The sequence below is a fragment of the Typopeltis vanoorti genome, chromosome 6, assembly GCF_054136105.1.
Source record: "Typopeltis vanoorti isolate ZY-2024b chromosome 6, IOZ_Tvanoo_1.0, whole genome shotgun sequence".
In the NCBI taxonomy this organism is placed as follows: Eukaryota; Metazoa; Arthropoda; class Arachnida; order Uropygi; family Thelyphonidae; genus Typopeltis; species Typopeltis vanoorti.
Window position 1 is genome coordinate 3,088,315 of NC_143554.1, and position 25,783 is coordinate 3,114,097.

Below are 25,783 nucleotides of genomic sequence, written 5' to 3' on the forward strand. Positions count from 1 at the left end.
AAGCCAGCTAGAGTGTGGTTTTTAACTCTTCGAGCATGCTAAAAAAAAAAAAGTTTCATTGAACTGAAAATATATAATTGTTTTTGGAAATCATTATAATAACGGTGCCTCCATGGTGTCAGAAGACTCATCGCAAGAGACCCTACATTGACACACTAATCACTAGTTGCACAATATCTATTGTACTTCTTAAATTCATTAACAGATGAAGCATTCGCAACCACCTCTGGCAACGTATTCCACATTGGATAAAAGATTCACCACCATCTAAGCAAAAAAAAAAAAAGAAAGGAAAAAAAAATCTAGTCCTAACATCCTTGTTAACCACACTCTTACACAATCTCCAAAAATAACCCCTCGTTCTTCCCCTTCCTGCATTGTTGAGAAAACTGCTAAAGATCGAGGGGGACCTCCGTCAATTTGCATGAAGGAAAAAAAAAAAAAAAATACACAATGCGGAAAATACCATACACAATATCACTGATGCGTGAAAGTATCTCATGGCATTTTCACTTTCAATTAGTCATATCACTTTGGTTTTAGTTCCCTTCCAAACGGAAAGGACGGTATTATTGATACAAAAACAAATTAAATGGTTTAGTATCCTACTATTAGGATGGAATTGCGCTCTATTCTTTCCACAACAAGACATTGTTATTATTAATTGTGCTGGCAGCTAAGGAGATAATATAAAATATTTCTGTTAATGCTTTAATTTTTTTTTTTTTCAAATGCAATCAAATAACTGTAACAGGGATCATTTATTTTTCACTTGGTTAGAGTATAATAAATTTAGTTTAATCCTTTATCCAAGTGTGAGCAAACAAAGTTTGCGCCTGAAAGTATCTTCAGGACTAGGGCAAGGTGATACAACACCAGGGCAACTCGTTGCAAAGGTGTAGCAAGCTACCAACACTCCTGTCTCAGTATCTCCTTTAATGCAAAACACATCTCCTTGCGGATATGTCTCATGTTATGCATTAAGGGAAGGGCCACTACCCAGACTAGTTTCGACCTTTATTGAGGTCTCTTCAGTGGGAGCCAGGCCCAGGCTGAGATACTAGGCAGAAGCATTCGTAGGTCATCTCTACCTATAGGAGTTGCCAAATGGTGTGCCACCCTTTTTTTTTAATAAATTACTCTGGATTTAGAGAAAGATGTTGAAAGTTTATTTTTCACTTGGTTAGAGTATAATAAATTTAGTTTAATCCTTTATCCAAGTGTGAGCAAACAAAGTTTGCGCCTGAAAGTATCTTCAGGACTAGGGCAAGGTGATACAACACCAGGGCAACTCGTTGCAAAGGTGTAGCAAGCTACCAACACTCCTGTCTCAGTATCTCCTTTAATGCAAAACACATCTCCTTGCGGATATGTCTCATGTTATGCATTAAGGGAAGGGCCACTACCCAGACTAGTTTCGACCTTTATTGAGGTCTCTTCAGTGGGAGCCAGGCCCAAGCTGAGATACTAGGCAGAAGCATTCGTAGGTCATCTCTACCTATAGGAGTTGCCAAATGGTGTGCCACCCTTTTTTTTAATAAATTACTCTGGATTTAGAGAAAGATGTTGAAAGTTTATTTTTCACTTGGTTAGAGTATAATAAATTTAGTTTAATCCTTTATCCAAGTGTGAGCAAACAAAGTTTGCGCCTGAAAGTATCTTCAGGACTAGGGCAAGGTGATGTGTTTTGCATTAAAGGAGATACTGAGACAGGAGTGTTGGTAGCTTGCTACACCTTTGCAACGAGTTGCCCTGGTGTTGTATCACCTTGCCCTAGTCCTGAAGATACTTTCAGGCGCAAACTTTGTTTGCTCACACTTGGATAAAGGATTAAACTAAATTTATTATACTCTAACCAAGTGAAAAATAAACTTTCAACATCTTTCTCTAAATCCAGAGTAATTTATTAAAAAAAAAAGGGTGGCACACCATTTGGCAACTCCTATAGGTAGAGATGACCTACGAATGCTTCTGCCTAGTATCTCAGCTTGGGCATGGCTCCCACTGAAGAGACCTCAATAAAGGTCGAAACTAGTCTGGGTAGTGGCCCTTCCCTTAATGCATAACATGAGACATATCCGCAAGGAGATGTGTTTTGCATTAAAGGAGATACTGAGACAGGAGTGTTGGTAGCTTGCTACACCTTTGCAACGAGTTGCCCTGGTGTTGTATCACCTTGCCCTAGTCCTGAAGATACTTTCAGGCGCAAACTTTGTTTGCTCACACTTGGATAAAGGATTAAACTAAATTTATTATATTGTAACAGGGATCATAAATACATATGCAGCATGGCATTCATAAAATCACTTATTAAAAGAGTAGGCCATATCATTTCAACAACTGAGGTCAAATTCACTAAATCCACGGACATAAAAGACAATCCTGAATGTTATTTTTCTTATTACCGTCTATAGATGGCACTCACATGACTGTCACTTTCGGGTAGACTAATCGCACATCTTGCGCATACCTTTCCTTCTAAGAAAATTAGATCTATAAAACTCAGGACTGTTGATGGTATCGGAAATCAGAACATGACCACAACGCTTACAAATCGCATACCAGGGGAAGATATGTTGGGGATAGTTTCTTGATTTGCAGAAATGAGTGCAGCTTGCAATGTAATTTGCCTGACGCCATTAAAACAACAATGATAGCAGAAGCAATATCGATCTATGTGAAAGTAAATTTCTTCCGTTAAATATTTCTGGAAATTGAAATTAATTGTGTAGAGCATGATGATGTTCTCGCTGATACCACTATAATTTTGGGATTATCATCACGCTTCATGTGATCACTGAGCGAAGTCCATCACAAGACATTTCAATTCTTGCTGCTTCCACAATAGTTCGAGTCACTTGCTGCAACTACGAATTCACAAGGGGTTGCTGAGGATCGTTAAATATCTAACAAAAGTAAAAGGGTTACCAACACAATGACTTCCCTAGTGAAAGGGAAAGGAAAAACTGAGCGACTAAAAAGAAAAATTATGACTCTGCAAAATGTATTCTCCTGGCTACCACCACAACATCAATCGACCCAATATGCCACTTCCACACACCAGATGCACTTATTGGGATTAACTGCATGCTGAACATTACAAGAACAGCATGATGGCAGTAAACATATCAATCTATTTGCAAGCATCCAACAACATCATTCGAGAGACTGACTATGCCCGTTAGAATTACTTTCGTACTCTGGCTAAGCTTTTGTAATCAAATTATGTTGCACTTTGTTCATTAATTTCTATTTCTATTACTGCATTTCCATCCTACCTGAAAAAGATGGGTGTAATTTGCCTGCAACAAAGTCACAGTGTATTGAAACAAGTGCATATTGCAAGAATCAGATACAGTTCTTATTATCTTTGTTTCTCGGTAATTAAGCACCATTGAACTTGCTATATTTGGCTAGCAATCGAATTTGCAGGTGGCGTTTGCCCCCTGTCAGGTCTAAACGAAGAACAAATCAGGAAGGAAGTTTACTTGGGATAATAATGATGCTCGTTATTATTCCTACAACCAAACAGGCCCCATCATTGCGATAGAACTTAACCGTTAAATTGTTCAGAATAATTTGCAAGTCAAGAGATATTTACTTTACAAGACTTTTTTTTTTGTTTGTTTTCAGTTTATAGAGTAGAGTATACTTCTATGAAAGCCGTTTCTATGACTGCCTCGAATCATTTGCATGCTGATTATTTTGATATGTTCTCAACACACAATACCACATTAAACATGAAGTAAGAAAGAAAAACAGGAATAGGAACGAAAGGAATGGCGAATGGGATTCATAGTCAAACATGCGAAAGTTCGTCCGTTTCGATATTGGCAAACAACCTGAACATCACATTCACAGATCATTGCAAACACTGACATGAAGATTTTAGACACAGCATTTCTTTTACGAAATGTAGCAGCAATTCATTGGGTTCCAATGGTTTTTACTACTGCGAGACAACTAGCGTAAAACAGTTGTCAGGAACCAATTAAAGATGTTGATCTCGGCGCGACAGATATTTAGAATAGCGAGAGAAGCTCCGGGTAACGGAGACACCGATCAAACACTAATTAAAAAAAAAAAAATTATAGATTTTCTATATAGTATATTTTAGTATTACAAATTTAAAATATGTGCTTCGCTTCATTGACTTCATCTCACACACACCTAAATGTGAATATCTCGTTTTCATAAAACACCTTCGCCTGATTTACAAGAATACGATGCCAGCTTGTTCAGAGCAAACAATGGATATTTTGGTACTTGGTAGTCCTTTGTGGAACTTACTAACAGAGGGCTGAACCCTGTAGCACCTTTAGTACCGTAGACTCTAATCTGTAGTTAGATAACCCGGACATGGAATGCACTAGAGACGACATGGAACCTTTTTTCAAGCCACTTCAGACCTGCAATAGCAATAAGCGTGGCGGTGGTCTCACACAGGGCAATGAAATTTATGTCCAACTTAAAAGATATTCAACAAATAACCGTGTCCAAGGCAGAACTCGAACCTGCAGCCTTTCTACTTATAAAGCAAATATGACCAACCACTGGGTCAACCAGTCCAGAGAACTAAAACGTGTGTTTGGCTTTTAGTTCTCTGAAAAATACTCACTATTTGAGAAATTAAGACATAACATTAAGTCTTAAAATCCATAACAAATACTCTTTTCAAAAACTCGCAATAAAATTATAATACGCTACATCATTAGGAATATAATATACTTACATCGTTTACGACAGACAGGCGGGTCACAGGGAGATCTTTTTGGTTGGTGTAATGAATTCTGTTTTCCAGATAAGTGTTAGCCATCTAAAAATTAACAGTCCAAACTTATAACGAATGCATTGTAAATAATATAAAATCGAATATAGATATCTTATCTTTAATTACAATACGTCGTGCATCAAATAATATCTTGCTTAATTAGCTTAGATTTTTTTTCAAATAGCGAAATAATTTATAGAGTTGAATTTATGACAAAGAAGAGTAACCTGTAATAAATCGAAAATATACTAATTGGGCGATTTCAAAATAACTTCATTTTGCTCTCTTTGCTAATAAAGATTTGGAATTCATTCTGTTTATTCCCAGACAATTGCTGATTGAATTCTACATCATACGAAAAAAACTAAATTTGGTTAAATTAAGGGGATAAAATTCCCTTATTATTTTACAGCCAGTATACTCTGAGATCCAAAACTACAATCTAAGAGCTTCATGCCGAAGAACTATCGGCAAATCCAAGCGTAAGCGAACATCTGGTAGTACAACACCAAGGCAACTCGAAGCAAAGGTGGAGCAAGCTCCCTCATTATCCTTGATATTTTCTCATACGTAAAGGAAGAAGTTATCACAGCAATACATAAATAGTCGAAAAGGAATTATTTTACAAGATGGAGCAAGATAAAAAGATATGATAAAATCTCTAAGACAAAAAGCCGTTTGGCTTTTTATCTTAGTTATAAATTTGGTTAACTTAATTTTGATGCATGCATCTTGATGAGGAATCCCCCTTCCCCACATAATGGGGAAGATGATTGGGTCAAATCTACTTCCTCCATAGTGATCCGGTCTATTCTTTGTCCATGAATGAAGGACATCAAACATTTGTGCTCAAGGCGGGATTCGAACCCGAAGCAACGTCAGGCAGACTGCATGATGTTAAAAGTGTAGAAAGTTAAAACTTTCTACAAAGAATTAATTTGTAGACATATTTAACTAATTTTGTTTGGATATATAGATACTGCATTCCTTAACTTTTGTACATGCATATTATTTATTAGTTTATTTTCGACTATTTATGTGCCTTTTACCTTGTGTAACTTTGTAATCTGGTTTTTATGTAGATACCACATTGCTAAACTTAATTTTTATGCATGCATCTTGTAAAATAATTCATTTTTCACTATTTATGTACTGCTGTGATAACTTCTTCCTTTACGTATTTGGCGTTGTGGTCTGTTACGATTCGAAACCGGAAATCCCACGGAACAGATCGGCCAATCCTTATTCCCGGAGTGTCCTATGTCTGTAGATGCGTGTGCTCCCGGGGCCGGTTTGCCTGTTCTGGGGGACGAAAAACCCCGACGACCGTAGGAGGCCAGCTAACTTACCATTCGTCGAAAGAGATCAGATAATGGTTCCTCAAGTCACTAACGGGAATCGAACCCAGGGCTTTCGGACCAAATGGCTTCGTCTATACCAGGAGTCGGCAAACTGCTAGACCATCGACCCCTTCATGGAATCCGTGATCCATCATCGACCCCCAATATGTTAAATAAATGCTATCAATAATAAAATTTCTCAATTTAAAAATAACAATTCCTTCACCCTTTCATTGGTAAATGATGGTATAAATCCAAATTTTAAATACTCCTGCGAATACTGTCGGCACTTCTTACTATCAGGGGCCATCATTATGGGCACTATAACTTTAAAAACATTACATAGTAAATTCTAATTTATCAGATCACTGAACACCACTCTGATAGCTATGGGCGATAAATGCGTACTAGCCCTGATTGTCTCTGTTCTAGATGTCTTCATCGGGAGAGCGTGCGCTTCGCGATCAGCTAGTTGACGTTGCATGTTTTCTAGGTGTTACTCAAAATCGTTTTCGGTGTTTATTGACTCCTGGACATTTATCGACCCCCAGGGGTCGATATCGACCACTTTGCCGACCCCTGGTCTATACCAACTGAGATACGGATGCTCTGCTGTAATAACATTTGGTGTAATTTCATCTCCATGTAGATACTGCATCATTCCTTGGCTTGTTTTTTTTTACATGTATTTTATTTAATAGTTTGTACTCTCGACTATTTATGTACTGCTGTCACTTTTGACTGTGTTACTGTGACGTCTGCAGTAATTTTGTTTAGATGTAGAAGCTGCATTGTGGAACTTATTTTTTGTACATTTTGTACGCATTGTTTACAATTTTCTTTGACTGTTTATGTATAGCTGTAACCTTTACTATGGCGCAATATGACCTTTGTTGTTTTTGTGCCAAATAAACTATAACCCAAACCAAACCGAAGCAACGTTTTGGTTGGCGAGTGAATACGCTAACCACTTAGTCATCCATGCCGACATCAGCAAGAGCAAGGATATATAAATTACGAGTTTCATTTATCATTTTCTAACACTATATTTACCAATAACTTAATCCAACTACATTCGTTGTCAAAATAGCTTTCTCTTTATCAAGTAATTCAGATTGGTTCTTTCTCACCCAAATTTGATCCACAGTACCTGCATTACCTGCGGATTTTGAACATCGTCATGTTTTCCAGATATGTACCCGCAAGGGCTACTTTGACAGTGCTACACGATTAAGTTTACTTTGTTATTAATTTTTGAAGAATTTTACCCTAAATAAGTCTATTACTTGTCAGCACTCGAATATTGTCGTATCTAACATTTCGTCTTCTAAGGCAAGTCTGACTGAATCAATCCATTTAGATCTTGGTCTTCCTATGAGTATTTTCCTGTCATCTTGGCATCAAACACCCCTGTTTTGCTAACCTTTCCGATGCGCCGGCCTGTTTGTCGAGTGGTTAGCGCATCCTCTCTCTCCAGGCTACGGGTTCGAATCCCGCCGAGGGGATGGATGTCTGTAGGTGGAGATGCATTTCATCGTCAAGTGCAAGACCACCGTCTCGGTATTTAAAGACCTGAAGTGGCTTGAAAAAGTTCCATGTTTGGTCTCTAGAGCAGAGTTTCCGGACTTTCTAAAAAAAATAAGTAAAAGTACAAAAAATATTATATATATAAAATCAAATCAATAAAAATAGAAAAATCCTTAACTAACTCACGGTACGAATGTACTACAGATTCACACACACACACCTTTCGTTGGTGAGCCACATAAAAAAAAAAAGTAACCATACCACAGATTAGCTCCGCTCATATTCTTTAATGGTAGCAATGTCGAGTTCCTTCCCGATATCTTCATTTTCGATAAGATTCTGCCACTGATGCTATCTGTTCAGGTTACTAATTTTTCACAAAACTTACGTGCGATCAAGTGTTTTATTTCCACCCGACTCTCAAATCCGTAACTTAAAACAGGTTAGAAATTTATTCAAACCACACCATACCATGTTTAACTTATTCTGTTGTCTATTTCCCGCCATCTTCACTAAAAACCATGCCAAAATGTTGTCGCTTGTTCTGTAAGTTCTCCATTGAGAATACAGATGAAGTATTCTATGTTCCTGCCTATTTTGCCTATTGTTTATCTTTTTATTGCTGATTTCATTCCAAATTTGTTACAGCTGTTTTTCAATTTAGTTCAGAGAATCCTGGAGACTTGCATTGGATATATTTTAAGTACATCATCTGCATAAAGCAAGAGTTAAGTCTGATATATATCCGTTTTAATATCATTTGTCTTCATAATGCGATCCATATAGACGACGAATAAGAAAGATAAGTGTAAGACAAGGATGCACACTAAATTTTACATCAAAACAAACGAAATTCATGTTGAAAGTCAATGCATCTTATTTCGCATGTCTGAGAATTTAGGCACTACATCTGAAGAATTTTCTTTTAAAAAAAAAAAAAAAATCATTGTGATGACAACAAAATTCAAGAATTCCAAATGCATTTGTTGACGATGCAATAAACGGGTACAAGAGCGAGTGAACCACAGACAAATATTTGGTTCGTCGTAGACAACATTGATGAAAAAAAACAAAGAAAAAAGAGCAATACACAAACTGAATAACCAAGTTGTTGAACCAAATAAGCAAGTAAATTATTTTTTTTTTGGGGGGGGGGATGCTCGAACATAAAAGCAAAGCTAGGGAAATGCTTGCGCATGCACCGCAAACTAGTTTCTTTTCTTCCATTTAAACTGACTTTACCTATAAGGGGAAAAAAAAAAAAAAAAAACTTACCTCTATATAATCGGTAATTTCAAATTCTACTGTTTCCAGTTCTTCAGTTAGGTAACAAAATATCAACGTGCCACAGGGCCAGCCATGACTACTCATGTGACTGTTAACGTGCATCAAAATATAATCTCTGTTGTCTCTCTTCACTTTATCTGCGACAATCGATAGTAAGCCGATTTCTTTTCCTGAGTATGAAGAAACAGCAGTCAGACATTCTGGGAAAAGTATTTCCTCTTCGTTACTTATACCTAAATTGAATGGGATAGCATTAAGACAGACGTAACACCACTCTTAAAAACAAGCTATAAAATAGTGCAGCAGCCAAAAGGCGTTTTACTTAAACCGATCACGGCATATTCACCGTGTTGCAAAAATTACACAAACCTGTCTTTCATAAAGCTTTTATTGTCGCAAACAAACCGACATTTTACCTAATTACTCCGTCAAAACAGTAGCCACTTCTTACATAGCAAAGCTGGCCATTTGGCCTAGACCTACGTTACATTCCAACTCATCCAAAAATGATCCTCATCGAGTTCCAGATTGGGATTCTCTGTGCCAACAGAAACTATTATTTTCCACTCCCAAACTCAAATAGTTGATTTCACAGAATTGCAACGTAAAATTGCTCAGAACATCAAGATGAAGTGTGGTATTCATTTTTATGGGTCCTAAGACAAAAGATCGTGGTTTGATACAGGCGAAGCATTCCTACTACACCACTATTACCAGATGAGAATTCAGTGATAAAATAACATTTTCCTGACATACCCAAAACTATCCATCTGATTTGAAGAGCATTTTATGATCTCACACGCTACATATTACATGAAAACCAAGATTCATTACTTAAATCAGGGGCAAAACTCCAACCTGTTCGGATAACCCATTGATGAAAAGCGAGCCTTTTTTAGAAGGTATCCGTCTCTTCATTTTGTGTGATCCTCCTGATATCCTGGATTTGTTCTATCATCGCATTTCAGTCAACCGCACTGCAAATTTCACAGCCTGAATGATGGCAAACCATAACAGCAAACCCCGCTGGATGCCTCGATTTAAGTCAACCACGTAACCTTGCCTTTACAGAGTACTGGGCCACATAATTTGTCACTAGCACTCAGAATTGTAGAAAAGAACGTCTGTGTAATTTTTCTAACATGGGAGGGGAGGGCGCAATTATCTAAGAAAACAGTACACGCGCACACACGTTAATAAACAAATAAATAAAAATAAATAAACGTTGACTACCTTTAGCTTCTGTGGGGCGTTGAAATTTAATCGGAATATTCAGCCGAGCGAGACTTACTAAAATTCTATAAGAAATAAAATTTAAATAAATAAAATTATAAATTTCTCATTTATAAAATGTAAAAATTAAGGTACTAATACTTTAGGAATACATTTGCACATTCGAAAACAAATCATAGTAAAAAAAAAAAAAAGAGAGAGAGAGAGAGAGAAATAATAAGACAATTTATTAAGTGCGAAAAGATTTCGCTGTCATTTCGAAACTCGTAAAGTGAGCTTGAATATAACGAATGGAATAGATAAGAGCAACCTGTAGCAATTTAAAACGCAAATTCAATTACTTGTCGAAAGAAACGTTTGGTCTACAAGAATTTCGTAGATTCTGGGCATCGGAACTAAGGAAATGCTGGTATCCAAAGGGAGAAGAGAGGTCGTGATAAGAAATCACGTTTCGCAGAAGAAACCAATTTTCAACAATTCATAATTTTTCTGAGACTACTGTATTCTTCCTCTTCATTACTGAAACCTTTGATGCTGAACTGTAAGAACATCTACAATGAACTCACCAAACACTGCCTGTTTTGTACCTACCATTCTCCACTAGAAGGAATCTAGTGGAGAACGGTATGGTATGAATCGCTTCAATCCTGAAGCGATCACATTTCTTCGAGTGGGGACAGCCGTAAATATTTCCTACATAAATAAGGGTAACATTTATTAGCTGCCTGAATACCCCCCCCCCCCCAAAAAAAAGCTGTGATTCCTCCTTCAGTCTAGACAGTAACTTTACCCCCTAGCAACCACTGAGAGCTTTACAAATCCAGTATTACAATACCGCACCCAGGTTTCTGGAAAGGTCCCGAAACTTTCTGGAAAGATGCTGTTCAACAGATTCGTCGCACCCAGTAGCAGCACACTGGCGTGAATCATGTGCTGTACCACCATAACTTCGACGGAGCATGTTCATCCTCGCTGGAATCTGCAGTTCCATCGCTTTCGTCGAGAAGTGCGAATAATAGTCTAATGACCACACTAACTACTCGTTCTTTTCCTTAGAAAATAATATAAAGAAATGTTGGCGAAGAAAGATGCCCCGCCAATCACTTTTCCCAACGCATAGTAACTGCTCGGTAATTAAAACTGAGAAATCTGTTTTAATTACCGAGTAATTCACCCCAAAATATATTCAAAAAAAGGACTGCCTTATCTTAGTTCCATTAGTTATTGCGTAAAAAAAGTTTTTTTAAGTGCTATTTGACAGAAGCGAATATAGAAATAATGAACAATGTTTTGATTACACTCTCGCGAAAATTTTCAAATTTCTTTAACCAGTTGAGCAAACCGTATGCTTTTTTTTCACCATAACATTGTGTAGTATAAAAACTATTCACAATTAACAGGCGAAGACGAATCAATCGAAATATGGAAAAACTAGTCAAAATAGAATTGAATAATCAGGTTGATATTTAAACTGATCACATATAAATATACACACACACACACACACACACACTACTTGGAAAGAAGTCAACGGACACCACAGTGTGAGGAACAAACAGCCATGGGGCCCACCTTAATAAAATCCTTCCTCTGAGATAACTGCAGCAATCCTACGGGACATACTTTCCTCCAGCCACACAATAAATAATGATCAGTGGGGATTCTGGACCGTTCTTCCTGTAATGACGTCGTGGGCCAGACGCCCCTCGACTTCACCCGATGCTCCAGTTCGTCCCACAGACGTTCGAGCGAGTCGAGATCAGGACTCTGCGGAGGCCAGTCAAGTGTGGTGACATTCACGTCCACAAACCACAGCAACCTTATGACGCAGTGCATCGTCTTACCGAAAGAGGCAATGGTTCAGTTCTGCAAAAATGCCACAAAATAGAAAGCAATTCATTGTTCAGATACCTCTCGGAGTTCAATATTTTTGGCACAACAAACAGTTCCGAGACCAAACCCGGAAAATCAGAGCCATACCATCACCCCGCCACTTGGGAATTTCATACTTGGGGTTTATCACTGCTTGTTGATCTGGAATGGCCCAATTTGTCCACAATTTGCCGACCAGATAGGCCTGCGGACATGGCATCCTACACACACAATGAGCGATTTTTTGTACCGTGATAATTTGGGAACAGAAATACATACCACCAGAATGAAAAATATTCTTTGATTCTTCCGAGTTAAGCTACTCGGAAGAATACATACAGGGCTGGGTTATTACATGAAAATATGGAGTTTCTCTTTTCATACAAAATTAATTTTCAACAGGGAAATGTCAGTAAAGACAAAGAATGGCTAAAAGTTTAAAATATCTTATGCTTCGGATTCTTTGTATTCAAGAATTAAACCAGATGTTGTTTTTGGAAGAAGACATGTGATAAAAGACGAGTGTTCTGAAAGCTCTTGTAAAGTAAACAGAAAGGAATGCTTCGCAACTCTTGAACGTTTAAGAAAATATTACCTTTAAAAGGCAACATTTTCTTAACATTAAAAGGCTGCTCGTTGCGAAATTCTAACGGACCATTTACTGCTAAGATATCAAATCGCAGCTTCCACTTATAAATTACAGGATAGTGTGGGGGGGGGGGGGGACAGTCCTACATATATTAGTAGTTATTGCTAGACTATTTCTAGATTAGTGGAGTATGAATACAGTGCCAAACTGAAAACAATAATAAAATAATAATAGCAGAATTTTAATTTCAGATAGTATGACGTCATTTTACAGTATAATATCTAATTGGTATTTAGTTAATCTACGAACTTCCTTGAAATCTCCCAACAGGAAACACCTTGTGTCATTTTTCGATAGCGTCTACCCACAATTGACACGATAAAAAAAAATACAATTTGTAACAAACATGGCTCAAAGGGCGGAGAAAAACAAAAATAAATAAAAAAACAACTAAAACGTACGTTCGCAAAACAATATTTGATTGTTTGAGAGTGCAATTTTAGTGTTTCATCAGGCTTAAGAAACGAGAAGCAGAATGGTATTTAAGTTGAAATACTTACGAAGCCATTGCTTAGTATCAGAAGCTTATTTTTAAGTACCTTTTTATGAGTTCTATGCGTAACAAAATGAGCCAATTCCTCTAATTTCAGTTGTTGAAATTAGAGGAATAAATTAGAGTTCCTAATTTAAATTGTTGAGAACTTGAATTCTGAACAATTTAAACGGTGATGATGCCAGTGATTGGTACCTATTAAGATGTTCTTAGTAATTCCATAAACATAGATCAAAAGCCAATCAAAATATATTAAATAAAATTGTTTACTATTTCCTTGTCTATTTTTTTTTAATAAGAAAGAAACTACGGAATACTAACGTTCAATTAATGCTAGTCTCTCTCTGTGTGTGTGTGTGTGTGTGTGTGTGTGTGTGTGTGTGTGTGTGTGTGTGTGTGTGTGTGTGTGCGCGCGTGTGTTTCAATTCAACTACTAAATTACACGTTTCCACAAAAAAATTACTTGAGATAATATTTTGGGAACGCCTGCAATGAAATTATGTTATAAGATGAAAAATATTCCTGACAGAGTTCGATCGTTGTGGAATAACTGTTTTTTTTTTTTTTGATACATCTACTCATATCCTATTTTCTCGATGACAAATCTCCGATTGTCCCTTCTGAATCAGAAAAATTAAATTCAATGCAAGCGAATATGTTGAGTGGCAAGTTTATTAAGAACTCTTACTTAGGAGCGAGTAGTACATGCAATCCTCAGAACAGCTTCAGCTAACACAGGGGTAGCCAACCTTTTATAGTTCATGCGTCAATTTTTTCATTTTTAAGTTAAGATGCGCCATGCAAACTTATACCACTTTTCAGCCCTTTAAAAATATGGATATATGTAACAGCTTTGCATAAATGATTTATTATATATGTGGTAATATAGACACTCTTAGCAGTTTTAAATAAACAGATTTCATATAAAGACAAGATAAACATTAATTATTTTATTGAGACTTTTGAAATTGCTTTGCTTTTGCTAAGCTTGTAATGTTTGGAGTGAAATCAGTTACAGAAAGTATCAAACAGTTTTTCAAATTTCAATCAGTCAGTCGCGACCGTAGTTTGTTCTTAATCATTTTCATTGACGAAAATGCTTGTTCGCATCTGTATGTAGTTCCAAAACGACAGATATAACTCTGAGCAAATTTTCTCAGGTCTGGAAAATGTTCACAGGGCAACGATCGCCAGAAATTAATTCTATCAGAAGCATCTGGGAGTGGTGGAAGTTCATCAAATTTCATTTTCAATAAAGAATTGGTTCTGAGATCAATAAGTTCCATTTGTATGTTACTAGACATCAAGATTTTTTGTTCAGTAAGTGAAAAGGGATTTATAAATGCAAGTATGCGGTCTTCTTCTTCGGCAAAATCGCTAGAACGACTGTTAAAGAACTCTTGCAATAATTTGAGTTTCTCAGTATATTGTGTAAAGTTGCCATTATCTTCAACAGATTCATTATGTTCTTTTAAATGTGGAAATTGACTTAAATCCCCGTTTTCTAACTGGGAGATGAACAGTTTTAATTTTATTTTGAATGCACTGATGTCATTTACTAAGCTATGCCCTGCAATTTCAAATTTAGATAACTGAGATGGCTGGTAACATCAACTAAAAATGCTAAATCGAATAGCCATTTCTCATCACACAACGGGACTTTTTTCCTCATGCAGCTCATCCTTCTCTTCCAGAAAATTACGAGCACTTTCTTTCAGCTTCCAAAATCTACTGAGAACTTGTCCTTTAGAAAGCCAGCGCACCTCAAATGAAGGATGAGTTCACCATATTCCATATCTAGCAGTTCACAATATTCTCTGAATTCTCTTCTGTTTAACCCTCTTGCTCTAATTTTATTCACACACACTTTACAACTGGTATCATAACATGCTTCAAATTTAGAGTTTTCCCACACAGAGATTCTTCATGTATAATACAGTGATGCTTTAGTAGAGAACGACCTAAAAACCTTTCAAGTAAAGTTAAAGTCCCAGAAACTTTACCTACCATTGACGGTGCTCCATCAGTGCAAACACTGATGAGCTTACTAGAATCTAGTTGTTGATTTTCTAGACATGACTTTAATTTGTCATGTATGTCTGACCCTCTTGTTTTTTCATGAAGTGACTCGAGACCGATAACTTCTTCAAAGATGTTAAAATTACCATCAATTCCTCTTATAAAAATGCTTAATTGGGCTACATCACATATGTCAGCTGATTCGTCCAAAGCTAAAGAAAAGAAAGAACAAGCATGAACATGGACTTTCAATTGCTCATTAACATCATGAGAAAGTTCTTCGATGCGTCTTGTAATTGTTTGTTTGGACAGAGCAATTTGGTTTACTTTTCTTTCAACATTCTTATCACCAAGACATTTTGCAAATTTTTCGAGACAGGGCTTAACAACTTCCATCAGAGAAAGGCTTGTGCTTTTTAGCCAACACAAAGGAAATTTCATAAGACGCCTCCATCATTGCCACCATTTCGTTTCACAAATATATTTTGTCTCTTTTCTTTATTTCTTCCTTTTTCTTAACCACATATTCTTTCCACAACTCAGACCCAGGAACTAACTTCAGTTTTTCTTCTAATTCAGCTTGATGTTTTCTATAGTGTCTGTTAAGATTATGTCTTCTATTATCTGAGAGAGTGCTTTCACAATGCACAGCGGTTTTCCTGAAGGACCCGCAATAAATAAGAACTCATTTTCCCACAGTTCATTAAACTGGCGTTTGCTATCACCTTCTGCTTTTCTTCTGCTCATTTTCTTTTGCAAAGTAATGGATAACTTGACTGTAAAAAAAAATTATCCCAAAAAGTAAAGCTTATTATTAAATAAATTATTTAATAATAATTTAAATTATTTATTTAAATTATTTTATCGTTTTTAACATTATGAACATTCAAAAACAGTTCTACAAGTTTAAGATAAGATTCCTGTTTTCATGAAGGCCAAATACAATATATTATGATTTTTAAACTCTAAGTTTTTAAAAATCATATATATATATATATATATATATATATATTTATTTATTTTTTTTCCCACAGCTGGCAATCGCACACACAACCCAAACATCCTCATTACGAAAGCTTTGCTGATGTTCAGTTAAATTTTAGGAATAAACCTACTATACGTAAATTAAAAGGAAAGATATTGTATAAAAAAAAAACATAAAAACACACACATACAAATACACTGAATAATTGCAGGTTTCAATAATCAGCAAATTAGTTGAGCGAGAAAGAACTTGATATACGCATTCAAAATAAAAAAAATTCATTTTTAAATTTACAGAACTATATTAAGCCTTCATGAAAACAGAAATCTTATCTTAAACTTAAAGAACTGTTAATAAAAACATATAAGTTCGAAAACACGGGATTGTTCAGTCACATCGAATCAGAAGTTCATCGAACGTTATGACACGAGAGTCAGCTGTAAACTGATTGAGTAACTGGTGACGCATGTCAGCATTTGCCGGTGCCTGTTGCTTCAAGATCAAACGAGTATAATAAATGCGCACTCTAGAATTCAGTGGTAGGTTAATTGTGTGTTTATATATAAATCGTATAGAAATTTTTTTTTAAATTTTTTTCTGGGGTGCAGTGCGCCACTTCTAATCATGCGATGCGCCATAGGTTGGCCACCCCCTGAGCTAATAGAAACAGTGTGGTCTCCACGGCACACACCACGACTAAGGAATCTGCACTGTTGCACGATGGTCCCACTGATATATGCTACTGTGACCAAAGCCTATACATCAATCCTCGATTAATGCGTCCCCCGAATACGTCATTTTTTTTTTCTATACCCAAATTCGACTAGTGCGTCTAAAATTCGATTAATGCGCCTTTTATACATTTTAAAAATAAATGTTATAAATTTTAAAAATTTTCGATCTATACATTTTTTATGGCTAACTATTTTAAAAAATCACTCGTCAGGATGAAATAATTTAGTTACCGATTTGAAACATTTTACAGTTATTTTTTTAATGGCATACTACACTATTTCCATGTATGCTAGGTTCCAAATTTACCGCCAAAATTTATGTCGCCTGCTTTAGATAGCATTTTGCTGATCATATCTCGTGCAATTGTTTTCCGTACTTTTTTTATTTTAAATTATTTTCCTAACCTTTAATCGTGAGTAAAAGAATTTGTGAGCAAAAAGCAGAAGTGTGAAAATGATTCGAAAAATAATCCAATTGGAAGAAAAACTTGAAATAATAAAGAAAAATGAAGGCGAGTCCAGAGCAAAGATAGGACAAGAACAAAAAAATGAGTGAATCTGCTGAATACAAAGAGGAAAGGTAAGGCTGCTTGAAGTTCATGCAGGCACTGAAAATCCAAATATTATAATGATTGAATTAGAAAGACTTCTTTTTACATGGATCGAGGATTGTAACCAAAAACAGATCCCGCTATACACTGGCCTTATTAAATCAAAATCATTGTCTCTTTGTAACCTGGAAAGAAAGGGCTATCAATGATGGAAAAGAAGAATTCCACGTTGGTGCTGGGTGATTTGAGCGTTTCAAAAAGAGAGATAGCCTACATAATGTTCTAATCACAGGCGAAGCTGCAAGTGCAGATAAGGATATATGCAGAGATTTTGAAGAAAATTGTGTAAGAAGGGGACTATTGTGATCAACAAATATTTAATGTCGATGAAATCGGCCCTTTTTTTTTTTTTTTTTTGTTTATTTTGTGGAAGCGAATGCCTTCCATGACTTTTCTAGCCAAATCAGAGAAATCTCAGCCTGGTTATAAAGTCGCAAAGTCGAATGAAATTACTGCTAGCAATCTGTGAGCTGTTTGGTAGCATTCTTCCACATTGTGCAAATGATTTTAGAGGTTTTTGAAATGAATCTAAGTTAATTAAATCTCATTCTGAGAAGTTGAGTGATTCCGGCCTGCTAAATTTAGATGCACAGCAGGAAGATCCTGAAGAATATGAAGAAAATTTAATCACTGACAAGCCCAAAGAGGTTTCACAGAAACTATCTGAAAATAGTTTTTGTACAATCGAAGTTTTTAAGCAGCAATGCTTAGAGACTGACCCTGGTGAAGAGAGAACCAGTAAAATTTGCAGAAGAGGCAGTAGGGCCAAACCGTCAGTTGTATGAAAAAAAGAAACAGAATGCCGCCAAACTACGTTAGCTCAATTCTTTGGTTAGAAGCAGAATAATAAATTTATATTCTGAATATGTTTTATTGTCTTTCAGCTTCATGGTTTTCCTTTAACTAGGCCCTGAAACATACTCTACTTCTATAAACAAAATAAAAAATTAAGGATCAAAAAGAAATCTGAGGAACGAATTATACATTTTCCCATAGGTTAATATATTCGATGAGTGCGTTTTCGATTAATGCGCCTATTTTAAAGAACGCATTAGGCGCATTAATCGAGGGATTGCTGTACTTGCTCGGCCTGAACTCACTTGAATACCGGGATTCAGTGCACTAGAAGTGTTTTTTTTTTTTTTTTTTAAGAACTTAAAAAGTTTCTAATTCTGGTGTTTGCTGTATCCATAGTTGCATGTTTTTAGCTTTTTAGCTGATAACTGAGGAATGAAATCTGATGCTGCACCTTACTTGCTACAGATGCCTTGTGGGTTCCTAAATGCCCTCTGCAGATCACTGATTTTGCGCTGTCATCTGTTCGATTGTAGTTAGTTTCATGGATTTCCGATTGTGTTACGTAATAACCCTTCGACCTCTCAATATCAAAAAATTGCCGAATACAGACGTCCAAGACTGGATGCTTTCGGTTGTACCATTCTCGGTACAACGCACGTTATGCGTGAAACTCCACACATCAGGGCGGTATTGGATTGCGCATTACGGGCATTCATTTCGTATTGAATTGCGCACATACGCAATTTCACATCACCTGCACACTCGCTTTATGTCGCCTGGAAGAAGAAGGCGACAATGTATCGGAATCAGCGGTGGATTTCATGGATGATAGGAGTACCTAATAAACTTACCACTCACTTTTAGAATAATATCAACAGATACTCCAGTGTGTAGCTTTACCCTTTTTCACTGTAACTGGAAGTCCACACAATAGGTCTACAGCCCACCGGTTGAATTTCTACTCGAATTTCTGATATCTTCTGCCAACGTTTATTCAGAATAGGATGCTAAAAGAAAGTAAAAAATTGTTAATAGAAATAAGGTAATAATACTGAATTTGACTGTTAGGAGATGGAATTATAGAAGAGGATTCACTGAATAATCTGACAACAATTGAATTATTTGCATTTGTGGTTTAACTGATCCTAAGAAGCGGCACACGTGCTGGAATTATATACAGGGCGATTCTCCTCCCAGCCAAACTTCCAAAACACAGCCCTTGTGTCCGCACAAACCCATGTTTATTGGGGACCTTTTCGTTAGTTATGAGGTGCAGATATGCCTTTAAAGTTGATGACACGAGTGTGGAATCGCTCGGTATATTTCACTAACTCCGCTTTCTTGGAAAGGCAGAATTTATAAACAAACTGCGAAATTTGAGATGTAAGCAAGATTATCCGTTTGGTTCAATCTTACTTTAGTCAGATATTAAGGGGCGGTCGAGGAACGGGGGGAACTCCACACGAATAAAAAAAAGTCAGACACTGTTGGATGGCGACATGAATCGAACTGCTATTAATAATTCTGCTGTAGCTGAATGGTAGTTTATGAAATTGGGTATTTAGGAAAGTTTCCATTTTGGGCATTTGAACTGGAAAAATGAAATTATATTGTGAATGCAAAAGCGAAAAACGGAAGTTTAATAAAACTCGTTCACTTTGGACACGCTGTCTGGATTTTTAAAAACTCCCACCGCTTAATAGAGTTCTTTGAATGATCAAAATCGACAAAGAAAAATTCAGCCCTGGATGCAACAAACCGTAACGAATTAAGAGACGCTGGGCCGAGTGTTTCTTTGGTGAAAGACGGGTACGTATGCAGTAGTAAAATTACTTTCTCTGTTGAAGAAGTCCTAGACTGCTTCGCAGTATTTATTACCAAAACGCTTTGAATCTCCCCGCCCCGCTATAGCGAGAGCATTTTAAAATAGCCAAAAAACGGCCCTACGGTCTAACTGTTGTGATAAAGAATACCGTCACTATATAAGAATTCGATTACAAAATACTTTTGTGGTTGTGAATGCACGTGGTAGAGTTTGCTTTAGGTGCAAGACCCCCAACTCTGCTCATTGAAGGACTGAAATGACTAGAAATAATTATTCGATTTCTAGTCCGGGTTAATTCGGGTCCATTCGCCATGATAATGCACTGATAGGTTTTCGACCTCTCGTGGGTTGGGATTGAAGCACGCATTTCCTTCCCCGTTTTCTTCTCATACACTTTTTACAGGTTACGGCGATTGGGATCAAAATTTGGGGTCGATTTTTATTCCGTTCAATGCTTTATCCTAATTTCTCACTCAATTGTCGCAACAGATTAGTTTCATTGCTACAAACATCTGCACAACTGATTTCGACCAAATTCGAAACAGCCGTTGTTTTTGTTCAAGATTCCCTGGTTTTCTCTGGAGCTTGGACCTAAGACCGTTGGTTCAAATTCCGTTAGAATGCAGAGAACCTTTATAAGCCCTTATACAGTCTTCGTAGCCACAAGATCCCCTTTCCCTTTGATAATTTCAGTATTACAATAGAGGCGGGAAGTATCATATGAGAGGAGATATTCATCTCTTCCGATAAACTCTCCACCCTCGACTAGTTTTATCCTCAGCTGGTTTACCTAGTTCGTCTAAAAGTAAAAACTAATAAAACGTAAAAACCTTAGATATCATTATATCTAAAGGTGGCTACAATTGATAAGCGGCTGATTGGCTAGCATTTTCAACTGTTAAGAAATAACCGTTCCCCATCCCAATGACAGCAATATCACCCACCCTTAGTGCCAGCCGAGTTGCCGCTTCTGAAGTGCAGCCAACTTTATACTTGCTTGGTTCTTTTCATAATACTACTACAATACTGTCTCACATTGCTTGTAGTAATCCTCAGAGTAGAACCACATGTTACATACTAGTTTGCAAACTGTACACAAATGTTACACAGTGCACTCATTTCAGACAGACACATATGAATACTTACATACGCTACTGTGCAGAGATTGAGGTCATCATCAAAACTAAGAAACTTTAGCACGTCTGTCAATTTTCTCTTGACAAACATACGTTGAAATAAAATTCCAGCTGCTTCTGAAATTAAATTTTCCGTGTCGCTTACTGGGACAGTAGAATTAAATGTTTCAACGCCCTAGAAGACAAAAATACTATTTTCAGAAGTTTAAATTGATAATTGCAACAGAGTATTTATAAAATAATTAAGCGAGAACTACTGTGCGACCACAGATGCGAGACCCCTTGATACATTTGCGCATGTCAGAAGAAAGCAAATCCATGCCGATAATCAGTGCGTTTCGCGGGATGAGTGTTGATTATTATACGTCTCAAAATTGGCTTTTCTTTGATGAAAATTCTTGTTTTTGAAGTGGTGACAATTTTGCTTGTATAACAGTTGGAAACTTTTACGTACAAAGCACGTGATTTCGCGTGTTGGTGACGAAATCGTACATCGCCTTATTCCTTTCTACCCATGAACATGAATCGACTTCTTGGCACATTGCCAGCCGAGAGTCTCGCATCTGTGTTCGGACAGTACATTTAAGTGAACCAAATGACCACCCGATACATGGCGAGCAGAACATCTTCATACAACAAGGGTTTAGCAAAATGAGCAAGCAGGTGTAAGAATCGTTTTGTTTATCCGCCAGTCCGTATGCATATTATTCCGGAAACCGACCTCAGTGATTTTAATAAGGTCAGATTCTGGACTCATTACAAGAAAGTGTTGAACAATTTCAATGTTTGTTTCATTGGCCCATGTGCAGGGGCAGAGTATGTCGAAATTATAAATTGTAATAATTCTTTCTCTCTGGCTGACTGGAATATTTAACACACACAATGTGAACGTGTCTTAGTTTTTGTGTAATGTAGTAACAAAACAAGATTATATTGTCTGGAATCTAAATGAAATATTGTTGAAGTTCAATTTAAAAAAAAAAAAGCGCCTTATATAACTTTTGACACACTGTCCAGTTTTTTTTTTTTTTTTTTTTTTTTTTTTTTTTTTTTTTTTTTTACAAAAGCACTAGCATTCAACAGAGTTCTTTAAATAACTAAACTCTCTCGCGAACTTCATGATAGTTGTCGCGTCAAACTGCTGAACAGTTTATTCCGCACGATTTCAACCTGTATTATACAAGGAGGTGGGCGATTGTAACACTCAAAGATATGTTCGTAGTCGAGTTCTAGTGACCTGATTAATAATTCAACAGCATTTGAATCCATAGTTTTCGCTCATAATGGCAATTTGTTTTCGGTATCTAATAGTTCAAATGAAACGTATAGAGAAATTTTATTATTCTGCATGCCAAATGTCAATCCAGGGAAGAATTATCGTCATTACAAATTATGCAAATAGTAGACATGGATAATTATGGATGAAAAATCATCCATCACTTTTGAATCAAAGACCAAGGAACATTCAAGTTGGCGGCCTAGAAACTGTTTACATGCAATTCAGGTTGAAATCGTTATGACTGTTGAGTTTTTTTTTTTTTTTTTTTTTTTTTGCGAGAACTATCATGACTGCAACTAAAGTTATTCAATGAACTCTGACACATTCGTCAAAAGTTAGAATGCATTACAACATTTGCGAAACGGGACCAGTTTTTAGCTTATGTATGCGCTCGGCCTATAAAACTTTTCCCACCTAACTTGACAAACATGCTCCGACAGAAATAACTGGGCAAAATTTAAGAGATCCTAAATACGAATTTCATGCAATTCTATCCCCCGCCGGTAGAATCGTCTTAGCAATACAAATACGTCCATCGAAATCAAAACCGTGTGTGCATGCTACATCCCAAAGTTTATTCATTTTCATCCAACCAGAGAAAAGTTGTTGAAGTAATTGATTTCGATACTTTCATCTCTTTGCTCCCCAAATAGTCCGGAGCCAAAAATTAGAATGGCTTAAATCTCTACGAGAATTCCAAATTTGAATAAAAATCCTACGACCAAACGTCTTACAATAACTTGCTTAAAAAGGAATAAAAAAAAACTTTTATTGCAGGAGTTTCGCAAAATGATTAACTAACCGTCCATAAAGGTCAGCCTTACCCTCATTTTGAACAACAGTTTGTGTTAAACTAGATTATTCTTTACATCAAGACCGCTTGATATAAAAATAAATAAAACGAATTTCCTTCATTGCAAATGATAATAATATTATATTATAATAGACGGTATTTCCATGGAGTCCAGAGACTCCTCGTGGGAGATCCAGACTAATTATTATATACACAAATCTCATCTCTTTCCCTAAACTCATTCACTGTCAGGGAACTTGCAACTAATTCTGGCAATCAGTTCCACTCATTCACAACTCTCCATGCAAAAAATCTGGTTCTCACACACCCCCCTACTAACCACACTCTTACATAACTTCACGAATGGCCCTAGTTCTCTGACTATCTGTCAGATATTGAAAAATTTCATTTGCATCAATTTTATAAAACCCCCTTTGATATCTTAAGAAGTTTCTATTATGTTTCCTCTTTTCTGCCTATCTACTAATCTTTGTAGAGCCTCCGTAGCTCAGTCGGTATAGACGAAGCCCTTTGATTGAAAAGACCTGGGTTCGATCCCCGTCCGTGACCTTATCTGGTCTCTTTCGACGAAAGGTGAGTTGGCCGGTCTCATACGAGGTAGGATTTTTCGTCCCCTAGAACAGACAAACCAGCCCCGTGAACATACATACATACGGATTACTGTCAGGAATGCTTAAGATCCAGCCATACGCCTGATTCGTCAAATCCCGAGCTTGAATAAAAATTGAGAGAATTGAGATGGTTCCGTAGTTCCCGGAAAAATGAGCCTCACGACCATTGTATCATCATGTGCTAAATAAATGAATAAATACTAATCTTTATAATCCAGAAACCTTTAACCCTATCCTCGTAGGGAGTATTCCACAGCCCTGTCACTAAATTGGTCACTCATCTCTGAATCCTTTCTACCACCTCCTCGTCGCCAAAAAACCCAGATGGCCAAATCTGTTCACAGTAGTAAAGATGCAGTCAAATCATAGCCTTATAAAGGAGGGATAATAAATTCCCTATCTTTACTTTTTAGCGTGTTTTTCAACATCCAAACTTTAATTCTCTGTCCACCATTATACATACATATATACACATCCTAGTGACTTAATCGAATTCGGTGAAATTTAGGATATTTGTTAAAATATTGTCGTTTCGAATGGAGGAACTTTAATGGATAAGATTAGGAAAACCAAAATTATATCTACGACTGTGCATATGCTGCTCCCCCCATCCCACACACACAAAGAGAAAGAATGCAATAATCTAACGCACCTTCTTACCCATTCTTTGAAGTAGACCTAATTATGGATTTCTGTGTGCCAGTTTAACCTTGCGGAGGTCGCAGCTGATCTGACAGATACATGCAAATTGTTTATATAAATATTCTTACACTTATCCAGTATATAGCTTGGAGGTCATGAGATTACGAATGGTACTCCAAACTGTTCATGCAGTCAGTTTTGGTTTAACACGTGTTATGTAAAGATTTGTGATATTTCACAAATCTTTACATAAATTGTATCTGAGAGATACCTGCGCCCTCCGATGTTAGTATAGTATTGGTTTAATTTTTTTTTTCATTTTATTTACCGTTGAAAATGGCTGGAAAAATATATCAACAGGATAATCCATCAGATGTTGAAGAGATTCAGCGACTGTTACTCGAGTCCGAAAGTGAAAGTAATATTTCATAGTAAATTGTATCTGAGAGATACTGCGACCTCTGATGTCAGTATAGTATTGGTTTACTTGTTTTTTCTTTGTTTCTTTGTTCAATAATTTATAGATTGTAACTGAAAATAAATAAACCATAATGTATTATATTTGCAGTGTTTTTCTTTAAGTTTTATCGCATTTTAGCACATACTAGTATTGAATGTATCTCTCAGATACACGCGACCTACGCTGCAATTTTTTCGAGTGCGACCGAATGGGTTAACTACAGCACTAAGAGTTGGTCCTGCAAAATAAGTACAAGTGAGATGAAATAACAATTCAACATCCATATGACAGTGAAGTGTCGTCCATTCCTGAAATGGACGACAATGTATGCTTCTCAGAATTAGTATACTTCGTGTCAAAATAGAGATCTCGGATATACGAACAGGGCGAGTTCTCTTTAGCACACTAAAATACAGTACAGTACTTTTAAAATAAATAATCGTCACCCGCGTAAAAAAGAAAAATCGACGGTGCTCTCAATCCAAAGACTGCATTCTTTGGATTGAGAATTTGTCGAAGAATGTAGTCTTAAGGACTACATTCTTCGACAAACACAATTACTTGTGTACAAGGTGTGACACATCCCTGGATTAGTTCGTAAATAGTAAAAACAGGTCAGATCCTGAAGAGATAAAAAATAGAAAACTTGTGCGACAAGCGGTGTATCACACTATGCTTTTTTTCGTGTTCTCATAAA

General features: G+C 36.6%; 1 protein-coding gene and 1 long non-coding RNA gene across 2 annotated transcripts in view; both read right to left on the reverse strand.

Annotated features, from left to right (window-relative positions):
- Positions 1–24: 24 nt before the first annotated feature.
- LOC150105250 (uncharacterized) lies at positions 25–9,003 on the reverse strand. The gene is made up of 3 exons (XR_016548470.1): positions 8,914–9,003; positions 4,733–4,816; positions 25–38 (listed from the first exon to the last, which is right to left on the reverse strand). It is a non-coding gene; the product is annotated as an uncharacterized LOC150105250 (long non-coding RNA).
- The window catches only part of LOC150105251 (ciliogenesis-associated TTC17-interacting protein-like), a 46,253-nt gene continuing 29,471 nt past the window's right edge, over positions 9,002–25,783 (reverse strand). Inside the window, exons 5-9 of the mRNA XM_090393919.1 lie at positions 21,291–21,455; positions 19,220–19,326; positions 10,159–10,223; positions 9,058–9,158; positions 9,002–9,013 (exon numbers count right to left, since the gene is read on the reverse strand). Coding sequence (XP_090250045.1) covers positions 9,002–9,013; positions 9,058–9,158; positions 10,159–10,223; positions 19,220–19,326; positions 21,291–21,455 — 450 coding nt within the window. The remainder of the gene's footprint in view (positions 9,014–9,057; positions 9,159–10,158; positions 10,224–19,219; positions 19,327–21,290; positions 21,456–25,783) is intronic.